General features: G+C 41.3%; 1 protein-coding gene across 1 annotated transcript in view; it reads left to right on the top strand.

The window, feature by feature from the left end:
* Positions 1 to 23979, top strand: part of zfyve28 (zinc finger, FYVE domain containing 28) — a 29731-nt gene extending 5752 nt beyond the window's left edge. The window contains exons 2-14 of the mRNA XM_085343094.1: positions 13915 to 14055; positions 16017 to 16154; positions 16332 to 16534; positions 16669 to 16758; positions 16858 to 16947; positions 17030 to 17131; positions 17221 to 18708; positions 18907 to 19002; positions 19707 to 19870; positions 19960 to 20076; positions 21955 to 22059; positions 22194 to 22297; positions 22396 to 23979. Of these exons, the coding sequence (XP_085199220.1) occupies positions 13915 to 14055; positions 16017 to 16154; positions 16332 to 16534; positions 16669 to 16758; positions 16858 to 16947; positions 17030 to 17131; positions 17221 to 18708; positions 18907 to 19002; positions 19707 to 19870; positions 19960 to 20076; positions 21955 to 22059; positions 22194 to 22297; positions 22396 to 22527 (2970 nt within the window). The 3' untranslated portion in view covers positions 22528 to 23979. The remainder of the gene's footprint in view (positions 1 to 13914; positions 14056 to 16016; positions 16155 to 16331; positions 16535 to 16668; positions 16759 to 16857; positions 16948 to 17029; positions 17132 to 17220; positions 18709 to 18906; positions 19003 to 19706; positions 19871 to 19959; positions 20077 to 21954; positions 22060 to 22193; positions 22298 to 22395) is intronic.
* Positions 23980 to 24407: the final 428 nt, after the last annotated feature.

The raw sequence follows: 24407 nt of genomic DNA, 5'->3' as shown, positions 1-24407 counted from the left end.
GGTTTCCTCTTGGCAGATTTGATTAATTACATCATATTTCTAATAACTACTAGTGTTATTTAACAACAACAGTAATAGTCATAATACTGACAATAATAATTTCATTTGTACAACACTTTAAAAAAACGTAACAGTTTGACTAAAACCACAAATTAAAGATAAGTACACACACATATAAAGACACAGTCAGCAATGTCATTTTGCAATTATTCCATCATACACACATTAGATCTGAACTATGGCCCAAACTAATAGGAGGAAGATTAAAGAAGCTAACCGATAAAAATTAATTTTCAGCAGGTATTTGTTGTTGGGCTGGGGAGAGCTGCTCCAATGTTTGAGTCAACATTCCTGCATAAAAACTCAGAGGGAATTTTATATAACAGTAAACAAAGCTTGCATGAGATCAAATCTCTCGAAACTATGCATTTTTTATATAAAGAACAATGCTGTAAAATTATTAACATGTAAATGAAACACGTCAAGGCAGGCAAGTATTTATCATGCTCATAAATCACTGTCAAACCATCATATGAGATACTCTGAAAAAGTTTATTTACACCATCAGAAAGACAGCGAGGCGCGCTGACAGCTGACGGTTTCGACAAAGAAACAGATTTTTTGCTTTCCCTTTGTTCTCTCTTTGTTGCCGGCCGTGTGGGCCCTTCTTGAAATGCATCATTTGAATTTGATTTGAAAAGAAATGTTCATGTATGAAGAGGTGGCGATGACACACAAACTAACAGACGCATCTGTTTGGAAAGTGGGAAAAGGCACAGTCATCAGACTTGTGACGCTTCACATTCTGGCTTTTTAAAAGACCAAAACCTAACACAAGTTTTCATTCCCATTAACACAGTTGTTACTAATACATTTATTGAATTATTAAATGGCTTCTAGGAAGAAGAGTTGAAACGATTAATAGAAGCAAAAAAAAAATCTGATAAATTTTCAGATAATTAGATAAATATTAATTCTGAATTGTTGCTTTTTAAATAAAACACTGGGTTTATGTCATTTGAAGATGTCAGCTTGTGGTCTGTGATATGATTTTCATCGCAATGTTTATGTACAATGCAAATATTGATAGTAGTATATATCTTTGAGTTTATGCTGGTCAAGAGTGCATTTTTACAACTTTGCTTCTTTTTTTAGTTTTCAATTTTAATCTTTATTATGTCTTTTGTAACAAATGTGTAATTACATGTAAAGTATTTACATAATCCTTGTTTGTACCTTTAATTCATTTGATTTCGTTTTCTTGTCAATATGCCTCCAACATTTAAAATTTTATTACACTTCATATATATTCTTATCAGAGGGAACCATAGCTGCTTATTTATTCTGTAATAATTGCTCCATGCTCTCGCTGTGCTTGTGTCTGGGGTTAGTCTTTGCACAGCCAGTTCTGCATATTTGCTGCAGACTGGTGAGCAGTGGTCACTGTGGTTTCATATTTAGCCCAGTTTCTGGAGTTCCTTGTGGACATCCCATTCTGCTTACCCAACAGCCACGTGGTAATTGATTTGGTGTCAGCTGCTGGGATTTAGAGAGCTGACCCTAGTGCAGATTCAGGCAGGCCAGGCAATTGAAAGCCTTTTTAAATTCATTGCAGGACTGTAAGCAGAACCCAAGAGGTGTGAGGGCACGATGATTGAAGGAAAGTAGCCGTGGAAAACAGTAAGATTTTGAAGTACCACAGAGAATCAGCAAGTCTCAGTCCTGACTGAGGGGGATGTACACTTTTCTGCACCCTGTTTTTATTGGCATTGGTACCTTTTAAATTGCTCTCTTCATTATCATTGATGAAAAACATCACGATCACCTTTGTCTGTATTTATAAGTTTGACTGTTCTTGGAATTACCTGTAAATGAAGCGCCACCCCTCATGATTTGGCTTTTGTCTTCCCAGCAGAGGATGTGAGTGACAGAAGGAAAGGAGAATAGTAGGCTTGTATTTCTAGGTTAGATTTTGGATTTGGCTTTAGTTGAGAATAATGCAGCTTTTTATCAACACTGTAGGGGTTTTTCTTACTGAATTTTATAACTAAGAACATTCATGCTTTACACACTCTTTGCTTAACTGTTTAAGTAATTATCAGATTATCAGTTTGTGTCGTTTTTTCTGTAGCTTTTATGTACTCAAGGCCTCAATAGCAAGAGCTATTTTTTTTAAAGATTGCGCAAACTGGTATGGTTAAGTTAAAATGAAAAGAGAGAGCACATAAATATAATAGTGACAATAAGGGAAACAATATGAAAATCTATAATTTCTTCTAGACACAGTAATGCTCTGTAATAGGTAAAACTGTTTTTGAAGAATTGGAAAGATACAGATTAGTAGTTTGGCAGCTGTAATGCATGAATGTAACAATGATGGGATAAATAAAATATATCTTATGTTATCCTAAATTTTAAACTCAGACCACAAGAAATAACACATTGGATGTTTCAGCACCAAACCTATTGTTCTTTTAGTTTGCTTTGCTTCGCCCTTTTATCGAGTTCACCTAAATGGGGATTCAGTCTGGAGACTGCTGGTTTTCCATCATCTGAAGCCTGCCTTGTCCTCTTCCTCTAATGTTTTGGGTCATTATCTTGCTGCAGGGTGAACCACTGACAAACCAGTTACTTGTGTTTATTTGTTGCCATCCATATTGAAGCATCTAGTACTAAATCCCGCAGTGCAGTATTTTTCTGATAATACACAGGTTGTCCCGACACTTCCTTTGCACAGACAGAGGGGTTTCTAACTAACCTTAACCCTAACCTATGGAAGCATCGGGTTCCAGTGTTTTATTTATTTTCATTGCTACAAAAATGCCGTAAGATCATTTTAAAAATAACTTTTTAACATGACTTTTCCGTTTATTTCTTTTCATTTTAAAAATGTAGGATTTTTGACGGCTATGAGCAAAGCACCTGCGAATGAAGTACCCTCCCCCACACCTTGGGCTTTGCCTACCACCTGCAGAGGATGGGAGAGAAATGAGGGAGAATGGCCAGTAACTTGGTTGCAGTCAGAAGTAATGCCGTTCTTTATCAACACTAGAAAACTTTGCAATGTTTCAAGGCCTAATTTACTTCTGGTGCTAAAGGGAGGCTTTAAGTTAATGCAGTTCATGACTAACAAAACAGTCTGTGTTCAGTAAAAGTTTAGCAGTTTTCCACTTACCTTTGTATCATGTTAATCTAAATTTTAATGCTGGGTATGCATCTAGCTGTTTTGCAGTGACGTTGAGGTATCAGGAGTGGGCTTTTAGGTATAATGCCATGTGCACAAGCATGATGACTGGCATAAATGTAAGCTTAGTTTACGCTTGCAGTTGTTACCTTTGCTCATGGTGGCATAAAAAGTAGTCATTATTGCTGATGACCCAATGTCAGGTGGTTGTGTGTTTAATTTTGTAACCTGCATCACGTGGCATGCATGCAAACTGGTTGACGTGGAGGCATGAGTCTATGTACTGGTCTTCCTTTAAAAGCATATTTACAGACTATCAGTTGGATTCCCAGTTGTCACAGAAGCTGTGCTGGGATTGCTCAACCAAAAGGAAAATGTGCGACTGTCTACAGAAAAGTGTAGATAAACCGATAATTGTCGCTGTGCTTGAATGACATAGTTCCTTTATATCACCTCTTCTGTTGCTATTACAGTCGTGTAGCATATACTTTTCTCAGCAGTGACGTCTGTCATTTAGAGGTAGACAGCAGTAAGTGAAGCTCAAGTATAAAAGGTTACAACGCTGCGTTGATGTCATAATTGCTGTGCGCAATAACTGATGCATCAGGCATAACCGCAGCTTTAATCTCCACCGACGCCAAACAGAGGTGTGTGTTTGCCCACACAAGTACTGTAGTTATCCCGGGCTGTCATTGTGTGACATCCTGGACAATACTCATTCTCATTCAGTGATCACAACAGTCAGTATGTGGACAGAATTAGCTCGATTGACTTAGAAGTGTGTGACAAAACTACGGGGAGGACGTGCGTTACCGGACTTGCGTGTTGATTCATTAAAATCAGTAAAATTCTTAAAGTCTGGTCATCGCAGCATAAGAAAAGGGTCTGAGCATCTCCACGAATGCTTTCATCTGATTGGGACACCGAGCGATACATGGAAAAAAAAAAGTTGTGATTTTATCAAATCTAAAAAAGCGTTCCCTTCTCTAGCCTTGATCCAGAAAACATTACCGGATTGTATAACCAGATTATTTCTTGCATAAGAACGCTGAGGTTTTTGGGACGAGGGGTGTCCCCATGTGTCACCACATGACCATGGGGGGGTGGGATACTGAACAAGCCCCAGGGCCACCTAAATCCTCAGTGCACTTGTGTGTTCACTCTGCCTGCTCGGACCATGTGCTGGGCACATGCTTGGGTCATTGCTGTAATACAACACCGGATTATTTCCATCCCTCACAGAGCAGACGGGCTCATAGATTATGTCATCAGCCCAGATGGGTTGAGCACTTTGATAATACTGAGTCAGTGCACTCAGTTAAGTTGGTAGCGTGCTGTGGACCCAGATCAACTTTCAGCTGGTTTGTGCAGAAATACTCCTCAGACATGAACACAGTTAAAGATTTATGTATTAAATATCTTAAAATGTGGTATTTATGGATGAAAGCCGACTATCAATAACTCTGAGGTAGGAAGGAAACTCCTGACGCGAGCTGAATACGAAGGGAATGACTCAACATAACTGGAAGTAAATCAGCATAACACGGCATAAATAATGGTTGCAGAAGTTTCCTTGTTTTCTACCAAAAAGATTGGCTTGCTCTTGCCATGGCTTTTATGCTGAGTCCTGAATAATAAATAAGGTGATGAACTGTTCTCAGCTGCTTTCTGTTTTTTCTTTTTTTTGCCAGTCTGCCAGCTGACTGAAAGAAGCAGAGTGAACTGGTTTCCCCCTACAATATTTGCCTCTGATCGTTGGAAGGAAGCCAGAAGGCAGCAAATTGAGCCTGGAATAGAGTATGGAGGGCACAGCAAGGTTTCTCATAAGTCCCTCAAGTGGGCTCAATGTGCATGCACCGATGCTATGGATGCTCATGAAGCATTAGCCTGACAACCGTCATCATCTGCACAGTCTGAATAGGAATGAAATCAGCAGCTCAAGAAAAGAGCTGGCTGAGATGATCAAAATGCTGATCACACAGCGGCAGGGAACTTTCAGTAGCACGTTTCAATGAGAGTCACGCCGACACCGCATGTTATTGATGTTAACGTTGAACAAAAAAACCCAGCAGAAATTCAACTGAGTCATTGTGAAATGATGTTTGAGGGGTTTTTACTCTAATTGTCACTCTGGATGAAATCTTGGGATCTTGGTCACCTAAAATGATGAGTTTCTGACCGCAGTGGATGGAGATTTAGAGTCATCCCAGACAGAGGGCACCCAGGACAAGTGACAGCAGGACTATAACAGGAGAGTGGCACGCCACAGGGGACAAGAGCCAAATCTGCTGAATCATTTCCTCACGCAAGGTAGAGCTGTCATTGGTGTTGAATGATGATAACACAACTCACGAGTTCGGGAGTCAAACCCCCAGATGTTTACAACTTTTATACCACGATATGACTCTGCTATTTTAAGGAAATTTTAAGAGAGATTTTCACAGTTATTCTAAAACTTTTAACAATTTTCTCTAAACTTTCAAAGTTTTTTTTATGTAGGCAGATGAACGCAGGCGCTTGTTTCCAATGGATAGCTTGCCTTTTTTAATTTTTGTTTGCTTTTTTAGAAGAGCCTGTAACATCATCATTGACTCATGACGCATGTAACAAAGTATATTACCAGTGGAGACTGTGGATCTGAATCTGTGACAGAGGACTGATCTGTGTTTTATTACTTTCAAAGGTCTGGAAAGCTTTTTTAGTGAATAAGTCATCGGTTTACTTTTAAAGGCCAGTAAAGCTATTTCAGTGAGTATGTCATCAGTTTCTAACGAACATGTGTTCTGCTCTCCAGTCGATACCACTTAACTACTGAGTGTAAAAGGGACCTTGCAGATACATTATTATTTTTAAATGTAGTTATGAGTCTTTTTTCATCTAGTGGGCGCTAATGTAAAAAATAATTTGGGTTTTGCCTCTCCTGGAGGGTGTCAGAATATACAGCATGTGCAGTTAAAATGTTTGTAAGGTCCTAAGTCCACTCCTACTGCCTGAAACTCCTTGTTTGGAGTCCAAGCTTTTATTCCATGACTTATCTACATAACCATGTGCCACATTTGCATAATGCCTGTCTAGGCACGCCTAGTTTGGCACGCCTTCAGACAGACTTGTTTCAGCTGTGAGCATTTCATACCAGATGTTGCATTGTTAGTTGGAACAATGAGTACAAGTCTTGAAAACCCAGGAGATCACTTATAGTTTTAATTGCAGTGTCAACACAGCCACCCATTTATTTTCTTCCACTTATCCAATTGAGGGTCGCAGGGGTCCTGGAACCTATCCCAGTTGTCATGGGGCAGGAGGCGGGGGATAAATCACACCTACAACTAATGTAGAATCACCAATTAATGAAGCCATGTATGTCATTGGGTTGTGGGATGAAGTGAGTTACTCCAAGAGAAAACATGTTTACTCAACACAGAAAGGCCCCTGCCTGAATTTGAATCTGGGGAAAGAGATTCACGTCAAAAGGCTAAAATGGATGAGATGAGATTAAAGGTTTTGGTGCAGAAGATTTTCAGGTTTTGAAAATGGGCTGCTGTAGTCTGTATGTCTTTGTAATGGCTGCATTAGTCCGATAATGTTGTGTCTGTTCACATGTAGCACATTATAACTCAACTAAATTTAAATTCACTTGAGCTGGTGCAGCTGTCTTAAAGGTTTTCACACTAGTGTCAGAAAAGGGGGCTGATGCAGACGTCTACACTGCATGAAATTCAGTCCTTTCATACCTTTGTACTAACTCTTATTAAATGATTATTCAATGCTGTATGGTTCTGTAGACCAAACAGCTCACGCATTCCTGCCTTTACCTAAATCAGCATGCCGTGAACACTGCTTGCCTTTGACTTATCCCCCATGATGCAATGCTGCAGGAATGTTTCCTCTTGTGTGAGGAATGCTGCAGGAGGAGGCTATAGCATGGTGTCTGTCTCAAACACTTCTTTTCTTCCTTCTTCAGCGTTGGCCTATATCCTTCAGAAAGTCTCCAACTGAATGCCGGCAGACTGTGAGAAGTGTTGTGTCCGGACTAGAAAAAGGTCTTTCACTGTCCCCCACTCCTGTTTCCTGTTTGGTCATTGACATTTGTATCATAGGCTCGCTCATTGTTGTTCAGTTGTCCAGTCGAACTGGCCTGTCTTGCCACTGCTGATGTCACAGCTTTTCTCTCTGTTCAGAGGTCGAATTTAGACAAAGAGGATAAATACCTCATCTTGCGATCATTTGGCTGTATTCCTGTATGAATAATATTTCGTTTGTGTTCATTTACCATTAGCCTACACATTCAGAGACACTTAGTTATATATATATATATGTATATGTATATATATATATATATATATAAAAACACCCAGCACGCCCTGCGGGCGGTTTATCCTTCAAGCTCGGGTCCTCTACCAGAGGCCTGGGAGCTTGAGGGTCCTGCGCAGTATCTTAGCTGTTCCCAGGACTGCGCTCTTCTGGACAGAGATCTCCGATGTTATTCCCGGGATCTGCTGGAGCCACTCGCCTAGCTTGGGAGTCACCGCACCTAGTGCTCCGATTACCACGGGGACCACCGTTACCTTCACCCTCCACATCCTCTCGAGCTCTTCTCTGAGCCCTTGGTATTTCTCCAGCTTCTCGTGTTCCTTCTTCCTGATATTGCTGTCATTCGGAACCGCTACATCGATCACTACGGCCGTCTTCTTCTGTTTGTCTACCACCACTATGTCCGGTTGGTTAGCCACCACCATTTTGTCCGTCTGTATCTGGAAGTCCCACAGGATCTTAGCTCGGTCATTCTCCACCACCCTTGGGGGCATCTCCCATTTTGACCTCGGGACTTCCAGGTTATACTCGGCACAGATGTTCCTGTACACTATGCCGGCCACTTGGTTATGGCGTTCCATGTATGCCTTGCCTGCTAGCATCTTGCACCCTGCTGTTATGTGCTGGATTGTCTCTGGGGCATCTTTACACAGCCTGCACCTGGGGTCTTGCCTGGTGTGATAGACCCCAGCCTCTATGGATCTTGTGCTCAGAGCTTGTTCTTGTGCTGCCATGATTAGTGTCTCTGTGCTGTCTTTCAGTCCAGCTTTGTCCAGCCACTGGTAGGATTTCTGGATATCAGCCACCCCCTCTATCTGCCGGTGGTACATACCGTGCAGGGGCCTGTCCTTCCATGATGGTTCCTCGTCTCCCTCCTCTTTCTTGGGTTTCTGCTGCCTGAGGTATTCACTGAGCACTCGGTCAGTTGGGGCCATCTTCCCAATGTATTCTTGGATGTTCCTTGTCTCATCCTGGACTGTGGTGCTGACACTCACCAGTCCCCGGCCCCCTTCCTTCCGCTTAGCGTACAGCCTCAGGGTGCTGGACTTGGGGTGAAACCCTCCATGCATGGTAAGGAGCTTTCTTGTCTTTATGTCAGTGGCTTCTATCTCCTCCTTTGGCCAGCCTATTACCCCAGCAGGGTACCTGATCACGGGCAGGGCGTATGTGTTGATGGCCCGGATCTTGTTCTTACCATTCAGCTGACTCCTCAGCAGGTACTTGGTGGTTGCAGCTTTTCTAGCGGCCTCTTCATGGTTCCCATTCGCCTGCGGGATCCCCAGGTACTTGTAACTGTCCTCTATGTCTGCAATGTTGCCTTCTGATAGATAGAGATATATATATATATATATATTTTTTTTTTTCCATTACAGTGATGCCAAATACACTCATGAAATGACAGAAGCATTTATTTATTAGCTAAACATCAGTATCAGATGATATTCCCTTTAACCCTTTATCACCCAAGTTTCATGCAGACCTGATGGACTTATCTCATCTTTCAGGAACCATATGAATTTTCTCTCCCTCCCAACATAGTCAAGGAGTAAGGTAATGTGAAGCTCACATGGTAAAAACTAGGCGGAGCTGGGGATTTTCTGTCAGTGTTAAGATAGCAGTGATTACTTTGTGCTACCGTGATACACAGCTTATCTCTGTAAAGCTCATCTTCTCTTCTTTCCTAAACTGTTTTGTCACTTAAAAAAATGGTTGAACAAATGGTCATTTAAAGATTTAAAGAGTGCTTGTAAAAAATGCTCACTCAACTTTGGACCACTAAAAAAATCTTGATAATCTTAGAATTATGACTTTTACTAACATTTAATGGCCTTTTCCCCCAGAAGTCTGCCTTTAGTCTCAGTGATCTGACTTTTCCTGTATAAATCTACCATTTTTCTCACAATTTGGGTGTTTTTATCCACATAAATAGATTGAAGTCACTGAAAACATTTTCATTCATGAAAATATTTTTAGTATTACCCTGGATTTATCATGTATTCATTTATAGTCTATGTAAGTAGGGTGTAAAGCAACCTTGTGAAGGCCTTCTCTGCTCCCTGCTTCCATCTTATTCAGTAAACATAACACGGCATATGAAACATTGCATAAAAATTCACACACATGAACAAAATGTGCTGGGATATTATTGATTTTACTCGTAGCAAGTTGAAAAGCTGTGTTTGGATACAAAGTGGGTGTCGTATTGGCAATGACAAACATCTGCCCTACTGAAAGAGCCCTAAGCTCGAATTGAAATGCTGATCTGCTTCACTTTAGTGCCGCTGTTCTCCAGTCATCTTAACATGGGTCTTTACTTGGGAAAGACACATTATCTTCCTTGTGATTGCATTGTCATCTAATAAAAGTTTGACCTTGACAAAAAAAATGTACAAAATGTTCTTTTATTGTGCGCTACGTGTTAATTAGGATTGCCAGGACGTGTTTGGTTACTGCTAATAACCTTTCTAGAGCAGCATGTTCACAGTAGTTTTTCCACCTCGCAGTAATAATGCGACCCAGCTGTAGGAGATATCTCTGTTTTCTTCTTGCTGTTTGTTTCATTATTAATGAGCAAGAGAGTGAGGGAACAGCACCATGTATCATATTCAGAGAGAGAGAGAAGCACGCCTCCATGGGGAGAGCATCGTGCAACAGGAAACACTGCAAACTTAAGGGAAAAGATCCTGTGAGAGGTTCCGATAAATACCAGTATTCTCTGGTTTTTCACGTCATAAAAAAACACTTCCCGTCAGTGCACAGCAGGCAAATGTTTACTGGTGCAGCTCTCTCTGCTTCCAGTCTGCACAGTCATGCTGGCCTTTTGAGCTCCTGTGCCATCACTGAGGCTGCGTGGTTTGTGATGATGCACATCGGTATGTGGTCGCCGTTTTCAGAACCATTAACCTTTTGGTTAACAGAAGCCCTTCGCAGGATGTGTGTGTATGCGTTTGTGCACACTTGAAATGGAAATTTGGTATCTAGATTGTCCAGTTAAGTTTGAATTGCAATTATAGATGAACCGTTGTTGTGTTTCCATTTTTTTAACGTATCTTTTTCTGCCTGGTGTGTTGTGGCTGTGTGTGTGTGCTTCGCGCTAAGCCTTGAAGTGATTTGCTGTGTTGTGCGTTTTCGCCACAGTGAAGAGCACATGGCAGGAGATATCCACCAGCGCTAGGCTCTCTAATTACACCTGCTCTTCCAGGGAGCTTTTATACCACAGTACTGTGGAAAAGTCTTGCGCCACTCCTCATTTCCTTGTATTTTGCTTCCAAGGAGCCAAAATTTCTTGTAATTTCTTAAAGTTGCCTTAAGCAGTTTAGTTAGTTTTCCACGCTTTCTGAGGGTATTTCAAAACGTTTTTATTTTCACAGTTTTAACACAGTTTGATGGGCGTGAAATAGTTTTTGCACCAACAATGTAATTCCCAAAGATATATTATCTGAAAACATGACATATCATGGCACAAAGAAGTGACAGGGCTGAAAACTATGAAAGGTTGTTGAACAGTATCTGAAAGTCAAGTCTTTAAGCAAAGACTGGATACATGGCCCAATAACCGGAGTGAAAATCAGTGGTTACATGTCTTATGGAGTGATGAACCCAAAATGTTAATTTCTGGGTCAAATGTATGGAGGAGATCAGGAGATGGGTACAACAGTGAGTGTCTGTAGCCATCTCTAACACGGTGGAGGCTCTGTCATGGTTTGGGTCTGTCTTTCAGCCAGTCATGTTGGGGATCTTGTCAGAATTAAAATTATGAGTGCAGAAAAGTTATTGTCAGATTGGATCCACCATACAGTACGATCTGGAAAGCAACAGATTCATTATTCAATATGACAATGACCCCAAATGGAGTAAAATTGTTCCTGGATAAGAAAAAAAATACACACACAGGAGCCCCAAGTTCAGCATTATTGAAGCAGTGTTGGATCATCTTGATAGAGGACAGAAAATGTGGCCAAACTTGAAAGAACAACTCTGAATGCCCTTCATATGTTTGCGCCTCTAAACACTGCTCAGATTTCTTATTTTCCTAACAAAACTTAAAGAAATAAGGTGTGGCTCAAGACTTTTGCACAGCATTGCTTATAAACCTTTGTTAGCTCCTTTTGTTTAGATTTTAGCAGGGTTAGTCATTTATTTCCTCATACTGTATGTGTTTGTGAAATGTGCGTATGTACGAATATGAATTTCTATTGTATTTCTCACAAATCAATCCCAGCAAATGGGAAAGCAACCTGCGTTACGCTGGCCTTTACAGCGCCCTACTTACCTGATTTTATTTTTGTCCCTAAAGATCAGCAGTATGTTGGTTTGTTATACGTCCTCTGTGTCCTGTTAGTGCTTAATTGCTTTGGCGTGACTTCTCCCTCTGTTGTGCTCTTTTTATTTTGCTCCTTTCGTGTGAGATTAGCTCCTGTATGAGAAATGAAAATTTGCCTTGAAGCGTTAAATTGACAGCTGGGTACAAAGTACGTTTACATAAACACTCCACCTGTTAACAAAAGGTTAAGTGGTAAAACAACATTAATAACAACAGAGATTTAATACATTATACCACTGACTTGTACAGCCTACGCAGAAAGTGGTAAGATAGAGAACAAAATGTATTTATACCTAGAAATCCACTGTGCAGTCTACAAGTGGTAATGAATGAATACAACATACAGTTCTCTTACTTGATTATTAGTTCCTCAGTAAAGAGTTGAAGAGCAAATTAGAAAATATTTTTTATTACTTTTACTTGGTTTCCTTTCTATTTGCAGGGTGGTTCTTTATTGTAACTATGCTTCTTGGCAATAAATCTTATTCCACTTAATTCCCTTAAATGTTGCCATGTTTAAGGAGAAATAATAATCAGTAATAATCAACCAAACACAAGGCTCAATGCATACAGTTAACAAGAGAGAGAGCATACAATGATGAATAATGATCTACACCCTGTAATGAAAGTAATATAATTAGGAAATCCATTTTGAATCGTGACATCATCTTTCAGCTAGAAATCTGTTTTGTTTTTTTGCTCAGCTGTTAGAAATTCCCCCTTCAAACCCTGAGTGTGAGTGACTCACCGACCCAACAAATCCATCCAAAAATCTTGTTTAGCTTCAGTTGTATAACCGTAGCGTTTTGTTAAGTGAGCAGAGCGTCAATTTTTCTGTTTTTTAGTAACAAATGTCTGATAAACGCAACACAATGGCCGCTATTGGATGACTTCTTGTGTTTTATTTTTAGGGCATTTTAAACAGCACCAATTTTGTTATGAAAGGTTAGGTAACACAGGTGTTATTAATCATATTTAAACCCGAGCAGAACCTTCGCCACTGTCGTTAGTAACACCTGTGTTTCCCTGCTGCTTAATGTGAGAGGGTTGCTGCGAAAAAGGCCTGTGGTAAGATGCATGAGTGTCTGTCTAAATCCAATCCAGGCTAACACTAAGACATAACCATAAAGTGTGCACTGAATGCTAAAGTCAGTTTGAGTATATGTATCTTCATAAGAATGATCACAAAAGCCATCGGTAGCGATCATGCTGTTAGCCCTGTGACTGGCAACCTGTCCAGAGTTGACCCTGAAGAAGATCAGCTGTTAAGAAAATGCATGGGTAGATGATATCAGCGACTGTTGTGAAAGTAAAAACACAACAGTTACGTGACATATTTTATATATCGACATCTGGGTCAGGAGTCAAACATCTTACCAAAGTGTCTGAAGACTTCCAAGTCCTTGCTTTACCTTGTCTGTATTGTTTCTAGTAAAGGTTTTGTTGTTTGCTTTCATGTATAGTGATTTCTTCTGTAAACACTGTGCTTTTTATGACATGTAAGATTAGGTCAGATGACTTTGTGCCTTGTGCCCCGTCCAGAACCAGGCGGGGTGCTCAACCTTTTTGAACTGCTTGCTTTGCCGCTAAGTTAATAATGTTTACTAAATGAAAGACATTCACTAAAATATTAAATGAACACTTCATGGTTTTTTAATTGTCTGACAGATTAACATTCAGAAACTACTGCTCTGGGGGATCAAATGCTTTCTGTCTTTAATAATTCCATTCAGTGCTTATGTTTTAATACCCAGAATACTCAAATATGCCTAAAGATGGCCAATTATATTATATTATTTGCAGAAAATGCTAATATACTAGTATAATACTAATATGCTAATTTTGTAGCTAAGGCTACCTTTATCAAAAAGTGAGAAGAGGCTTTATGTGATGGATGAGGCACAATAGTTAAACCCAGAAGTGAATAGAAATAATACCCCTAATCTCTATAGATGAACGATGGTAAGAAATAACAGTCAGTGATAAAAGGATAGATACACATCATAAAGTAATTGAAACTTATAAGCTTATGCCATTTACATTGCCTTGCTTTGATTGTCAAATACTGAAATTACTGCTTTGTGTTTCTGTGCAGAGGACAGACCCTCAGCTCTTGGCCCAGTTCTATTACGCCGATGAAGAGCTGAACCAGGTGGCCACAGAGCTGGATAGCCTTGACGGCAGGAAGGACCCTCAGAGATGTACCCTGCTGGTCAACCAGTTCAGATCCTGTCAGGTTGGCAGATAACAAGCAAAACTTTCACTGTCTTTTATTACAAGCAATGCATGTAGATACGCGAATCTGTAATTTAGGTAAATTAACCCCGATTTTGGGTTTGGTTTTGATTTCCTTTGCTTGTTTTAATGTAATTGACATGATTTCCTGACTCTAACCTGATTTGGCCTCTCAACTAAAAATAAAGACAGCCACTATTATCCCTTTCCGGACACAGGCGCGGTGATATGACTGTTGCCTTAGTAAACACTGCATGAAACAGTCTTGCTGATAAGTGAGATAAGTAGACTTTGCTTGGAAGCCATCAGTTGACACAGTTAACTTTGCTCTGATAACACAGAGCCCTGTGTCACGTGGGCTCTCTGTAAATGATTACCGGAGTGGCTTCTTTAGAAAGAGGCATTTTATAACCTGAGATGATTTCCTTTTGGGATTAGAGTTGGTTTATTGGTCTCATTTTAATCTTCTGAATATAAATCAGGTTGAATCTGAGCCACAGAACAAGAATCTTAAGGTGTGAATTCATGGTGGGTTATTTATGTGCTCGTGCAGCGCATTGTTGCAGGTTTTCATGAGGTCAAGGCTGAGAGGAGATTAGCGGGTGATGCTGGGCATGAGTGATGGCTGCTATGCTGCGTCATGCTGAAAGACCTAGAGGTGGTAGGGGAGGTTTTCATGTGACCTGTTGTGCCTTAGCCTCCTCCCCACTGGCAGAGCGCACGGGGAGAACCACCTAATAAGGTCATCACTTGATCCCCGACTGTTCTCTTTCCTCTCCATCCTTCCCTCTGCCGTGCTGCCACCTTTTTTTTCTTCTCCATTATATTCTCAATTAGGCTCATTTTTAATTAGTCTCTGATTTTTTTCAATGAAAATATTTAACAGCCATTCCTAAGCACTTATACATTTAGAGAGGAGGCTTTTTAGAGTGGCTTCTCTCGAAGGCATTAAGGTTTTTTTGAGAATGACTGAAGCAGCATGATACCCCATAGCCCAGAGGCCCTAAGAATAGAAAGCAAGTACATTCAAGCCAAAATGTTGTGCTTGAACCTGCCACTGCAGCTATCAGCTCTTATTCATGGACCTCTGCGGGGGTTGCTGGCATGCTGCTCACATTATGTTGGCACTGCTGTTCTTACAGTGTGGCCTGCTGGAACAGGCGTGCGTGTGCCTTTCAAAATGGACAAAGATTGAGATGGATGGAGAAACATAAGAGACAGGCAGAGAAGAGGCCAGATGAGGACAATAAGGAGAGTGAGATGGGCTTAAAAAAAAAAAAGGAGGAAGGAAGCTAGTCTTGTGTCATATTCAGGGTGTCGCTGCAGTCGCAACTCCTGAATACGTGGAAACAAACATAAGTGAAGGTTATCACCAGTGTCCCCTGCTGGGAGGCGCTCACAGACGTTGAGGTGGCACTTGGACCGGCCCCAGACACATGTGCAGAACACAGCCATAAAGGAATCAGTGGTTAAGCTCTCCCTCTCAAAGCTTTTTAATCTCTCTCCTCGGGGCGAGCAGAGAAAGACGCAGTGCTGTGCCCGACAAGATTACAGTGCACAGTGCAGCTGCGGTTGAGTGAAAGGCTCATTGTAAGTCATTGTTATGGCTGTTGTACATGCCAGCGGCACATAAGCTCTTGATTAGCTCTTGTTGTATGTGACAGTGCATTTTCACTGCTGGAATTATGTTTTTATTGAAGGAAAATGTAGCTGTGAGGGCCATAATGGTCTCATGTGTTTGTCAAGTTGTTCCCATTCACGTCCTAATCAATGGTCCTCAGACACTGCGCTATAATGGCCTTCTTGAAAGGGTGACCGATGTTTAAGCACGGATTATTGACCAAGATTAGTTAAACAAAACAAAACAAAAAAACGCTTTTCAAGAACAGACTTTCACTCGCTCGTGTTTTTCTCTGCCACTAGTTCAATTTAGTTTTCTGTCACTCCCGTGTTCATCTGCAGGACAACGTGTTGAACATCATCAGTCAGATCATGGATGAATGTATCCCCTTCGACCGGGCCAACAGAGATTTTTGTGTCAAGTTCCCCGAGGAGATTCGTCATGACAACTTGGCAGGGCAACTGTGGTTTGGAGCCGAGGTAGTGTATTCACAACTTCATCAATCTGGGAAAAAATGACCTTTCTCTGGCTCAAAACAAAATGATATTTAATTTTTTTTTTTTTCACACACTGAGTTTTTTGAATGCCAAGTGTGCCATCGTAAACAATTTAATTCTCTGTGCATAATTATATTATCTCTGCTTGTTCCTGTCCAGTGTTTGGCTGCAGGCTCCATTATCATGAACAGGGAGATAGAGAGCATAGCTATGAGACCCCTAGCTAAGGATCTTACTCGCAGCTTGGAGGAGGTACGCAACATCACCAGAGACCAGGCCCTGCGAGACCTCAACTTGTACACAGACCGCATGAAGGACGCATTGCGACATTTTGACAGCCTTTTTGCTGAGTTTGAGCTCAGGTAAAAATAGAGACAAGACTTTATTATCAGTGGTATGCACTGGGTTAATCTAGATTTATCGTCCACTTAATGATATTTCTGCAAGTGTGCCAAAAAGTCATTACGTTCCACTTTCTGTTTTCTTCCACTGGCAGCTACGTGTCAGCCATGGTGCCTGTGAAGTCTCCCAAAGAATACTATGTACAGCAGGAGGTGATTGTGCTCTTCTGTGAGACTGTGGAGAGGTGAATTTATAGACAGACATTTTTCTGCTAAATAATCCTCTTCTGTGAAATACCACACAGAGATGATGCGGTTAATTTGACTACTTTTTTTTATTTCAGGGCCCTAAAGTTGGGCTATCTCACACAGGACATGATTGATGACTATGAACCTGCACTGATGTTTACAATTCCCAGACTGGCCATTGTGTGGTAAGTGTTGCCTGTCCTTTCACTGCCCTCTTTGTTTTCCATTCCTTTGCACCCTCTTACAGAATTTTAAACATGTTTTTAGTGGGCTGGTTGTGTATCGAGAGGGACCTCTCAACCTAGACCGAAAATCAGAGGATATGTCTGAGCTCTTCAGGCCTTTTCGCACTTTACTGAAGAAAATAAGGTAAAAGCCATGAATATCTAACATGGCAACAAATGTATTTTTTCACAGTTTATCACTATGCTCCAGCTATCCTGTGCTGCTTTTTTCAGAGACCTGCTCCAGACCCTGACTGAGGAGGAGTTGATGACGCTAGAGAGAAACTTGTGCATTTCTCAAGAAGGGGAGTTGTCCACAAGCCAGGCGCTGGCCACAAACGGCGTACCAGCTCCAGTCCAAGAGAATCACTCGTCCTGCAGTCCTGCTAATGAAATCTCCAAAAGGGGGAGTGAGGGAGAAGAGGAGCCACCGGCTGCGCTTGTCTGTCCCAGTCAGGAGGAAGAGTTGGCAGGAGTGGAAAAAGGCTGGGAGGAGGTGGAAACTGTGAGGGGAGAGGAGGAACAGGAGCAGGGTTTACTCTGTGAGGAGGCAGAGGAGGCTGAGCTGGCATGCTCCATGCAGTACGATGAGGAGGAACTGGAGCAGCTCAACATGATGGTGTACCGCGTGGGAGACGAGATGTCGACTCTGCTGTCGCCTCCCAGCCAGGGTCAATCTCCAGCCCACGATCCCAACAGAGGACAGCCTGCAGGCTCCAGTGGGGTTTCCAGCACAGAGGTCTCTCCACGCAGAATCTTGGGGAGCCGAGGAAGGACGGGCATTTGTACAGAGGAGGAAGACAGGGTCTTCTTCATGGAGGACCTGGATGCAGCAGGAGAACACATCACCAGAGAGCCTCGCTGTTATGTCACCTCTCCTCCCAAAGAGTCTGCTCGTCCTGTGCAGCGCAAGCTCGCACCAAGGCCAGACTCGGTTAGGAACGGCTGGTTTTCTGAGACAACATCTGAGCAGCCTTGTCCACAGCCACGCAACCTGAACACACACTGCCCAACTGCAAAGTGTCCCCCTTGTACTAATGTCCCTGGTTCAGAACCTCTGCCTTACACCAATGGGTGGGACATGGGTTTAGAGGGGACAGCGTCTGAAACAGCTGAAGTCATCGCCCATCGTATGGGAGGCATGAAGCTGTCTGCTACAGTCATCTTCAACCCTCACTCACCCAGCTTGACAGAACTGGCTGTGGACAAGCTGCTGCTACCTCGGCCTACTCCCTCTGAGATTGAGCCCTGTGGCCCCCTGGTGGCCACTCACTGCCTGCTCAACTCTTGCGTCTGCTGTGGCAGCTGCGAGGATGGCCACGAGGATGCCATCACCACAGAGACTACTGGACTCGGTTTAGGGCTCGCTCTGGGATTGGACAAACATTGTACGACGCCTGCCTCCAGCGCTGTCATTCAGTCCTCTGCTTGTCGGCTCCCTCCTCGTCCTCACGAACACAACAATAAGGACGACGTGGCCCATTTGAGCCCTCCTTCCTCCCGCTCTGCAGAGCCACTCGAAGAGGCTCCTGGGCTGGGACACCAGGCTCAGGATTGTAGCTCTAGTGTCAGAAATGGAGCCTCCCCATGTAATCACCAGCTGAGGACTGAAAAAAGACATACTAGTGGCGGCCGACAGAGGGACAAGGAGATGGATAACGAAAATCCAGAAAATAAGGATATGAAGAGGTACACCAAAGAGGACAACAGGAGAAGCTCCAGGTGTGTTTCAGTTTCATTTTACAATATTTTATGTGGCGAACATGGACTCCTCCATGCTCCATTAACACATATCCAGTTTGTTTTGTTTTCCTTAATTCATCACAATTTTCCACTTTCTTTTCTCTTAATATTCATATCCGTTTGTTTTGTTTAAGTCTTTATATATATGCATGAATCTCTGTATTTGGTTATTTTTAGTTTTCAGAACTCTCCACTCAGCTCTGTGTCAGGTAGTGACTGTGAGAGTGTGTCGGTCACCACATGTAGTCTGTCGAGCAGTGCATATACACCCAGGTAACAAATCATTCATCCAAATGTGTGTCTGTCTCATGTTTGTGCTTACTTCCTGCTCACATTCACAGTAACTAAAGAAACCTTTAATGGCTAATTTTAAAAAAATGATGCATTTGTTAATTTGGGCAGAGTAAATGGTGTTATTGTGCATTTATTTCCACTTTGTATTAAAGTGGAGCTTCAAAGATTTTATTCCTGGACTCCACCAGAGTAGCTTTGCAAAGTTAAGATGGTCCTCATTTATTTTATTTTGGACCATTAGTTAATTTACTGTCTAAATCAAGCTTTTTTAGCTCCTCTCACTTTAAGGCAACTCCACTTTTGTTCTGATTGGCTGCCTCTTGCAAACAGAAGGTTTGAACTGAGGCTTTGTAGGGGTGCTGTTGTCACAGCCAGAGCTGTGTACCAGAAGTGACTATATTATGAGTATCCACTCTCATCTACATTGTGCAGTTTTCAAGAATAGAAAAAGAAAACAGAAGCAGAGCATTAAGAGCAAACTGAACCGTTTGGCTCTCAGGATGTCTCGTACATAGTGAATTTGTATGCATATATAAGAGGAAAATCAGGAAAAGGATAATTGGTCCACTTTAAATATGGAAATCTGCTTTTATTGATGTAAACTGACTGTGAAAATGATGTATGGACGTTTGGGGACAGATGTTAATTGATGATCCTTCACTGTGTCTCACCGCTCCCTTCAGTCCTGTCAGCAGTCTGACTCCCAGCTCAGGGACATCAGAAGACCCAGACCAGCAGGAGATCCAGCTGGCCGTACAAGTTGCCAAAGCAGCAGCCAGAAACAAGATCAGATCTCGTTTCCACAGCAGCAGCGACCTCATCCACCGTCTCTTTGTCTGTATATCAGGTATAAAAGCTCTCATTCTTGATTCGCTCTCTACTCACCTCTTTTTCTCGCTTGGCCTGATCTCCATTCTGTGTTTTTGTGTGATGCAGGTGTTGCTGATCAGCTGCAGACCAACTATGCGAGTGACCTTCGCAGCATCCTCAAGACTCTTTTTGAAGTCATGGCAACCAAGTGTGAGGAAGGAGACAATGATAAGCAGAAGAAAGGTCAGAAAGGTGTTTTTTGATTATGAGATATTTTTAGTGTTACAATATTTTGCTTTCTCTCTTTAACAGACTAAAGACTGAAGTCAAAACAGCCTTTTGAATTAAGCAGAAGTAGTAACTAGTATTTAGTCATATTGCTCAAAAGATTAAACTTTCTTATAAAGATTTAACCAGTGGCCACAATATGATTTTCTTTTAATCAAAACAATGGATTATGGATCGTGTGACAGTGTAAAAATGAATGCTTGCATTAATTATGTGCAGAGAGTGATCATTGTTCACTCGAATAGCATCGTTTTCTGAAGGCAGCTGCTTTCAGTGAAAAGCTCTTTAAAAACACACCATACCTACCACCTTACTTAATGAGCCTGATGTTTCCCTAATGAGGCTCCATGTGAAAAAAATTAACTCTAAATTAACAGTGATAGGTGCGCACCCCCAAGTGAGCAAAAAAAGCTGCTTAACATAAAACAGAACACATTTCTGATCGTGAAAAACTGCTTGTTTAAAAATAAATAAATAATAATAGTTTAATCCCATTATAATGGGATTTAATCCCCCATTTGAAAAACAAAAATTCACAAATGTAGTCACTGGAGAGCATGTTCAAATACTGCTATTCTCTTTATCCTCATTGCCACATTTGCAACACCTGATATTTGCATCAAAAGTCTCAGTTAGATGCAACATAAATAAATAATAGCAAATGTTACTAGCATTTTAGCTCTTTATGGCATGGTTGGAAACTGACGAAAAATGGTGGTAGCTGGGTCTTTGTAAGGAATATCAAATTCAAATTCAAATTTTATTTGTCACGTACACAGTCATACACAGTACGATATGTAGTGAAATGCTTGGACAACTGCTCGTGACCTAAAGAGAACAAAAAAAGGAAAAGGCTATGAATAAGATAGGAAATAAATATGAAAAATTAAAAAGGGTAAATTTAACTAGGAAGGAATAAAATATAAATTAAGGTTAAAAATGAAATAACTGTACAACACAAATTAGAATGAAGGGTAAATTTAACTGGGAAGAATAAGATAAAGATAAATATATAAATTAAAGTTGAAAATAAAATAACTGTACAACAAAATACACAATACACAATATAGAACTATATAAGAATGTATGAAGAAATCTAAATATAAATAAATATATACACAATAACAGCAGCTGTACAAGTATTAACCGGAAATGAAGAATATAGTGACCAGTGTTGTGCAAAACCAAAGTCCAGAAAGTCCAGTGTGTGTGTAAGAACCATATGTGTGGGTCAGTACTGTGTGGTGGTGTGATTGAGAGACCGTATCGCCTGCGGGAAGAAGCTCCTCCTCAGTCTCTCTCTCTGGCTGTAGAGTTAAATTTTCCTCGAGTTCTGTTTTCTTTAAATAAAGCTGTTAGGCCTGCACTGTCGCCCCAAAATTTTCTAGATGGCACCTGACAGGGGTGCAAGTGCACATCAGGCATGTCTTTTTACACTGCCAGCTCCCTAGTACACGCAGTGTTTTAGTGGGGCTTTTTCTGGTTGTGTCATATTGGAAAAATATGCTAAGAAAAATACACAACCACATCAAAACAGAACCAGGTGCTTGGCCCAAAACAAGCTGATGACAAATGTAATAAAACGACAGCTTGCACAGTAATGGACACAGCAGTGCAATCTTAAATTGCATGCTGTTAGTCACATTATCTAGTCACTTCATCCTCCCATTACTGTTTCATATTAACAGTTAATTAAGTTCATATGTGAAAACAGCTTAGAAAACACTATAGGGTCTTTGCTAACAGCAGTTTTGCACTGTTGTTTATAACTGAGCTGTTAAACTAAATAACAATCAGTCACACAACACACATTTCTTCTTTTATGGTGTTCAGCGGGGCCTGTTATGCGCAGCGCAGTCCTGGAGGACTGTGCTCTGTGTCAGGAGACCATTTCCTCATCGGAATTGGCAGCCAAGGCCCGTGAGGGCCAGTTCGAAGGTCAGCAAATCCACAAACAGACCCACACAGATTTTTTTTGAAATGTCAGCCAGTTCCTTTCTCCTTCTCTCAGCAAACGTTAAGCTGGTGACAGCTCTGCTTTGTGTTTACTGTTTCTTTTTGGCTCTGTGCAGACCCTCCTGACTGGGTCCCTGATGAAGCCTGCAACTCCTGCATTGCCTGCAAGGCTCCGTTCACTGTTATCCGCAGGAAACATCACTGTAGAAGCTGCGGAAAGGTACGATCTGTTCGGTTTAACGTGAACTCGATCAAACTGATAATTCATGCGTTATCATGTGGATGGTAAGTGATACACTGCATGATGTGTCGTTTCAGATCTTCTGCTCTCGCTGCTCTTCCCATTCTGCTCCGCTGCCTCGATACGGTCAGGTGAAGCCTGTCAGGGTCTGCACACACTGCTACATGTTCCATGTCACGCCCTTCTACAGTGACAAGGCGGGCATCTGACCTCAGAAAACCATGCGAATGCACAGTCTGCCACAACAAGGACATATGCAACAGACAGAAAGCTGTGTACAAAGCAAAAGCAGCACTGCTCGGGTAACCCCTAATGGTCGTAATTGTACCAGCTAAGCATGGCCATTCAAAGATGACACGTCAGAAATTCCAGACAAAAAGCCACTGAATTCCGATTTAATATTTCTAAGAGATTCTGGTGTGTCAGCAGGTTTCTCTGCACCCACATGATGCACAAATGCCTGTACATGTTTTTTAAAAACAGGAAAGAGGAAAAGCTGGCAATAACAGATATTAAACTGGCATTGTGCAGCGGTCCTCTGTAGCAAAATCGAAACAGGCCTCCTTTTTCCCCCTCTTCTTTCTTATTTTTCCTTTTCGTTTTTTAGCTTCCGGTGTAAATGAAAGGACTTTGTGAAATATTTCCGATGCTTTAGCGAGCTTCCTATATTTGTGCCCGAACTGTCACGAGTCTTGGATCAATCAAAAGAATGTAAGTTGTGATCAACATGTAAATAACGGTAATTCTGGTAATAAAAACACTAAAATGTCTTCAGTAAACATTTGCTCTGCACTGGAACTGAAAAGCAACCTTCACCAGTCCACCAGTCCCAGTCAAGCAAAAGTGAACGATGGACGACTTTTATATTGAGATTCCTTCATGCTTTTAATGGCAGTGAATGTCTAATTCTGTATCACTTTGTAAGATGGAGTCTGAATTTCAACAAGACTGTCCATTCACCTCTCCACGGTTATGGGCTGTGCCCATTGCTTTTACTGTTGCACCACGGCACACTGAGTTTTCTCCGGGGACTCTCCTGCACGCTGAGATGAATAAAAGGGATTTCTTAGTCATCACTGTTAGGTCTGGAAGGCCCCCTAGTGGAGAGTTGACCTCTCATTACTCAGTGCCCTGATTAGCACCACAATGTGTATAATTTGCTTTGAACCAGAGGCCTTTTCAGGTGCTGGCCTACAGGAATACAGGCCCGTTGATACTCGCTGGGTTTCTCTTTCTCATGATGCTATAGTGCAATATTGTGACTACTAATTGCAGTGGGCCTCCACATTTAAGAGACATCCCTCTGCTGTTTGAAATGCATCTACAGGCCCTTTCAGAAGAGCAATGTTTTGCTGATATGTGTTTACACTGAATTATATTCATCCGTTCCTCTGGTGGTACTGACGGTCAGGACCAGATTACTTTTGTTCCCAGATTGATGTCATTTACTCTCGACTTCCTCTCTGCTCTTAAATCTGCTTCCACAGCAATGACAGCATACACAGTATCTTCCATAGCTACAGTATATTGGTTTGTACATTTGATTGCTCTCAAGTGGCCAAAATGGACCACTGAGCACCTGTTACGAAATATCACATCCTATCCATTCTGCTCTGGCTTAAAGCAGTTCCTCAGGCTTTACATATTAAGAATCACTAAATACTGCTGTATCAATCTTATTTTCATCAAAGAAACATATGAACTTACTTTGGAAAGGTGTGGTTTTTCTTTTATAAAGAACAAAAATAATGTATGAAGCTATAATTATCTTTATGTTTAAAAAAAAACATGGAATCATGCAGTAATTAAAGGTTGGGATATCATATTATTTCAGAGCTTGGTCTTATTTTCTAAAACTTCAGTCCATTTCCATGATGAGAGCTGTGTAAAATATTGAATAAATACTGTTATATAGTTTTAAATGCAATGTATATTGAAATAAATGATTTTTTTTCCTGTTTAAAAGTAGTCTTCTCTTTATTCACGGAACGGATAGAGACTGAAAAACTGCAGGGCGTATGTTATGTTCACCGTCCCATGACTGGAACAGTTGCGAGCTGAAATGTGTCTGTCTTGATATTATGTAAAG

This window comes from Diplotaxodon limnothrissa, linkage group LG19 (assembly GCF_057381915.1).
Source record: "Diplotaxodon limnothrissa isolate DT_005_m linkage group LG19, D_limnothrissa_male_GT1.1, whole genome shotgun sequence".
Lineage (NCBI taxonomy): Eukaryota > Metazoa > Chordata > Actinopteri > Cichliformes > Cichlidae > Diplotaxodon > Diplotaxodon limnothrissa.
The sequence above is the reverse complement of the archived record's forward strand: the minus strand, read 5'-3'. Positions and strand labels throughout refer to the sequence as shown.